This window comes from Ranitomeya imitator, chromosome 2, assembly GCF_032444005.1.
Source record: "Ranitomeya imitator isolate aRanImi1 chromosome 2, aRanImi1.pri, whole genome shotgun sequence".
NCBI classification, from domain to species: Eukaryota; Metazoa; Chordata; class Amphibia; order Anura; family Dendrobatidae; genus Ranitomeya; species Ranitomeya imitator.
This window is the reverse complement of record NC_091283.1, coordinates 339,506,465-339,511,727: the sequence shown is the minus strand read 5'-3', so window position 1 is coordinate 339,511,727 and position 5,263 is coordinate 339,506,465. Positions and strand designations below refer to the sequence as shown.

General features: G+C 41.2%; 1 protein-coding gene across 1 annotated transcript; it reads right to left on the bottom strand.

Annotated features, from left to right (window-relative positions):
• Nucleotides 1-3,424: 3,424 nt before the first annotated feature.
• Nucleotides 3,425-5,186, bottom strand: LOC138663663 (zinc finger protein OZF-like). The gene has a single exon (XM_069749948.1). It carries the CDS (start codon nucleotides 5,184-5,186, stop codon nucleotides 4,548-4,550), a length of 639 nt encoding a protein of 212 aa, XP_069606049.1. The 3' UTR covers nucleotides 3,425-4,547.
• Nucleotides 5,187-5,263: the final 77 nt, after the last annotated feature.

The window sequence follows — 5,263 nt, the reverse complement described above, 5'->3', positions numbered from 1 at the left end:
ATACTGTATGGACCAAGGTTAGCAGACAAAAAAAAATGGAATGTATGCCTGAAAAGCAAGTATTTGTAGACCACAGATAGACGGGGCGTCTGATGGAGATAACAGACTGATCAAAATGTGGCCTTGATTTTTTTGGGCCCACCAAAATTGTATCAATAAGTAGGATATGACACTAAAAAAAAAAATTAGAGTACTAAAATTGTAAAATATTTAGCGCATGCGATGTGTGGCGGAGAAATCACAGTGATAAATATAAGAACTGTAGCTAAATATTTTTGGGCCAGCTAAAGATTTTTTGGTCAGTAATATGGTGTCCAAAAATGTTGTAAGACATGCCAAAAAATACTATAGTACCAAATAAAAAGCCAGTATTTTCTGCGCACTCACATCTGATGCCTGTGACAAAAAAAATACGTTTTAAATTGTTAGATTTTCACGCTCTTGTATTTAAATGACCTGGCTGTATTCTGCAGTGTGACCAAGCAAATAAATGTAGAAAAAAGGGGGCTCTGGATTGCTTTGTAATAAAATTTGCAAGTATACGGTGCAAAACAAAAAAAATCCTCGCCACGGATACCTGCAGTTAGGTATACATAAAATACGCAGCAGCACAGTAATGAAGCCTTTTCATGTATGCAGTGAGATCTATATACTCACATACAGTGCCTGCATGCCCTGCACTGATGTGGATATGTGCACATAGACTCCCCGCCTACCTAGAACTGCAATCTGTATACCCGCGAATTAGCCCTAAAAAGGACTGTTGGTTTAACAGGATTTGTGGATTGAACAGTAGTAGACCCACAGTAACTAATAAAAGAATGAATCTGACCCTATCTCAGCAGCAGCTCTCCCTACACTAGCTGAGTCTGGAGCAGAATGCGCCAAGCAGGGTGGCGTCAGGTCTCTTATAGACCTGATGATGCTGTGCGGCCAGTAAATCACTGTAATACCACAACAGAGATGGCTGCGGTATTACAGTGCATGGCAGACAATCCCTGCATGTTCATTGGCGCTCTAAAAAGCACCAAAATTTAAAGGCTCCCGCCGAATAATCCCGGAAATGCTCGGTGATCATGGAAATAATCCTAGAAATGCTCGCGATACTCGGGCAAGTACCAAGTAGTGGTGAGCATGCTCGCTCATCACTTTTAGTCCCTTAAAAAAGATGCAGCTCCATATTAAAGAACTGTAATTCCTAAACACTTACGCTAATTAAGATATGAATACCCTCAAATTAAAGCTGAAAGTCGGCACTTACATAATCAGCCAGGGCTTAAACTGTATCTTGAATATGTTTTGGTAAACAGCTAAAATGCCAAAACTTGTGTCATTGTCCAAATATTTTGTGGACTTAATTATCTAATGTTGCTATAGACATTAAATTTTCACCAGATGTCAGAAACAACCCATCCAATCCACCCAGGCAAATAAATCAAACCATAGATGGCCATAAATTAAGTTGTGTAATAATAAGAAATTACACAGGCAAAAAATATTGAATTTGTTTGCTGAAATGTATTTAATACTTCATACAAAAGCCTTTGTTGGTGATGAAGCTTCAAGATGCCTCCTGTATGGAGAATCTAGTGATATGCATTGTTCCAGTGTGATTTTGGCCCATTTTCCCTCCTCATTTAAGCATGCCATCATACATCCATTACTTAAAAAACCATCCCTCGATCAAAACTGTGCCGCTAATTATAGACCTGTCTCTAATCTTCCCTTCATCTCTAAACTCCTCGAACGCCTGGTCCACTCCCGTCTTACCCGCTATCTCTCAGATAACTCTCTTCTCGACCCTCTTCAATCTGGCTTCCGCTCTTTACACTCTACTGAAACTGCCCTCATTAAAGTCTCTAATGACCTACTAACAGCTAAATCTAATGGTCACTACTCCATGCTAATTCTCTTGGATCTCTCTGCAGCATTTGACACTGTGGATCATCAGCTCCTCCTCACTATGCTCCGCTCCATCGGCCTCAAGGACACCGTTCTCTCCTGGTTCTCCTCCTATCTCTCTGACCGATCCTTCACTGTATGTTTTGCTGGTTCCTCCTCCTCTCACCTTCCCCTTACTGTTGGGGTTCCTCAAGGATCAGTCCTAGGCCCCCTACTCTTCTCGTTGTATACTGCCCCTATTGGACAAACAATCAGTAGATTTGGTTTCCAGTACCATCTCTATGCTGACGACACCCAATTATACACTTCTGCTCCCGATATCACACCGACCTTTTTAGAAAACACCAGTGATTGTCTTACCGCTGTCTCTAACATCATGTCCTCCCTCTATCTGAAACTAAACCTGTCAAAAACTGAACTCCTCGTGTTCTCTCCCTCTACTAACCTACCTTTGCCTGACATTGCCATCTCCGTGTGCGGTTCCACCATTACTCCAAAGCAACATGCCCGCTGCCTTGGGGTCATCCTTGATTCTGACCTTTCATTCACCCCCTACATCCGATCACTGGCTCGCTCTTCTTACCTGCATCTCAAAAACATTTCTAGAATTCGCCCTTTTCTTAATTTCGACTCTGCAAAAACTCTGACTGTTTCACTTATTCATTCTCGTCTGGACTATTGTAACTCTCTACTAATCGGTCTCCCTCTTGCAAAACTCTCCCCGCTCCAATCTGTCCTGAATGCTGCAGCCAGGATCATATTCCTCACCAACCGTTACACCGATGCCTCTACCCTGTGCCAGTCATTACACTGGCTACCCATCCACTCCAGAATCCAGTACAAAACTACTACCCTCATCCACAAAGCACTCCATGGCTCAGCACCACCCTACATCTCCTCCCTGGTATCAGTCTACCACCCTACCCGTGCCCTCCGCTCCGCTAATGACCTCAGGTTAGCATCCTCAATAATCAGAACCTCCCACTCCCGTCTCCAGGACTTTACACGTGCTGCGCCGATTCTTTGGAATGCACTACCTAGGTTAATACGATTAATCCCCAATCCCCACAGTTTTAAGCGTGCCCTAAAAACTCATTTGTTCAGACTGGCCTACCGCCTCAATGCATTAACCTAACGATCCCTGTGTGGCCTATTTATAATAAAAAACAAAAAAAAAGGTTCCTCGCATCATGTTCTCATACACTTTATGCAGTATTAGCCCTCTGTGTCTGTACTGCTACATACTGGTTCATGCAGCTTTACATGAACACCTGAGCCTTACACTATAGCTGGTCCGAATACCTAAAGCAATTGTTACCATCCACCTCTCGTGTCTCCCCTTTTCCCCATAGTTTGTAAGCTTGCGAGCAGGGCCCTCACTCCTCCTGGTATCTGTTTTGAACTGTATTTCTGTTATGCTGTAATGTTTATTGTCTGTACAAGTCCCCTCTATAATTTGTAAAGCGCTGCGGAATATGTTGGCGCTATATAAATAAAATTATTATTTATTATTATTATTCTTCCACACAGACTCTTCAAATCCTGAAAGTACCATGGGTTCCTTTTATGAACTCTGAGCTTTAGTTCCTTCCATAAATTTTCTATTGGATTCAGGGTCATTCTAGCTTTATTTATTTTTTTTTATCTGAAACCAACTTGGAATCATTGTTTAGCTGAAATGCAAACCATCTTTCTTTCTTCATCCTCCGAAGAGAGGACAGCAGATTTTTATCAATAATATCTCAGTAAAGCAGTTCCAGTGGCTCATGTGTGGTTATGTCATGTAAGTCCTGCGTCCAATCAGAGCTGGCATCACTGTCCCCACTTCGGACAAATCAAACATCAAGAGGAAGTCAGAAAGCTGCCACAGCTCTAGCATCCTGTTGATGTTCAATAAGTTTGAAGACAGGGAAAGTGAAGCCGGCGCTGATTGGGTGAAGGACGCGTGTGATGTAACAACCTCATGCAAGCTCTGAGAACCCGAGTACCGACACTGCTGGAATGGCGTTGGCATGGAAGGTGAGTACGAGTTTTTTTTTATTTTAACAACCTCAAACATGAGAAATGACAAGGTGTTTAGCTAGTAGTGGAACAGCACTTTTAAGATTCAATTTTTGGTTAAAACATTTTCAACTTTCTGAACATGTAAAAGGCGCCTCCCGCTGTGTTAATTATCTGATTTTTATTAAGAGATGACTTCCGTCTAAAACATGTCCCACATTAAGAACAAGAAAAATGCTTCTAATCTGTGTGGGATCTCTGGTGACTGAGAATAGACGATTTCTGTACAAATATTTTCCACATTCTGAACAGGAGAAAGGCTGCTCTACTGTGTGGGTTCTCTGATGTGTAATGAGCTGTGAAATGTGCACAAACCATTTCCCACATTCTCAACATGAAAAAGGCTTCTTCCCTGTGTGGGTTCTCTGGTGGCCATCAAGATACTTTTTCCGTTCAACACATCTCCCACATTCTGAACATGAAAAAGGCTTCTCTCCTCCGTGAGTTCTCTGGTGAACAACAAGAAATTATTTCCAACTAAAAAATTCCCACATTTTTAACAAGAATAAAGTTTCTTTCAAGTGTGAGTTTCCTGGTGTGCTATATGAACTGATTTACATAAAACAGTTCTCACATTCTGAAAATCAAAAAGGCTTTTCCCCTGTGTGAGTTCCCTCATGTCTATTTAGATTTGATTTGTGTATAAAACATTTCCCACATTCTGAACATGAAAAGGGCTTCTCCCCTGTGTGAATTCTCTGGTGACTAAAAAGATCTGATTTCCGTTTACAACATTTCCCACATTCTGAACATGAAAAAGGTTTCTCCATTATGTGGCTCCTCTGATGGCTATCTAGATGTGCTTTGCGGATAAAACATTTTCCACATTCTGAACAAGAGAAAGGCTTCACCCCTGTGTGAATTCTCTGGTGCTTAACAACATCTGATTTTTGGATAAAACATTTCCCACATTCTGAACAAGAGAAAGGCTTCACCCCTGTGTGAATTCTCTGGTGTGTAACAAGATTCAATTTCTGTGTAAAAGATTTCCCACATTCTGAACAAAAGAAAGGTTTCTCCCCTGTGTGGGTTCTCTGGTGGCTACCAAGATGTGTTTTCCGTTTAAAACATTTCCCACATTCAGAACAGGAAAATGGTTTCTCCTCTGTGTGACTTATCTGGTGACTAACAAAATCAGATTTCTGGTTAAAGCATTTCCCAAACCTGGAACGAGAAAATCTATTCTCCGCTGTGTGAATTTTTTGATGTTTAAGAAAAGACATTTTGAGGAGAAAACTATTTTCATATTCTGAAAGTGAAAATGGCTTCTTAGCTTTAGGAGCAGTTTGTTTTTTAATGC

Bases quoted from the DNA above. Each gene is read 5' to 3' on its own strand.
- LOC138663663 (XM_069749948.1), bottom strand. From the start codon at position 5,186: ATGTCTTTTCTTAAACATCAAAAAATTCACACAGCGGAGAATAGATTT.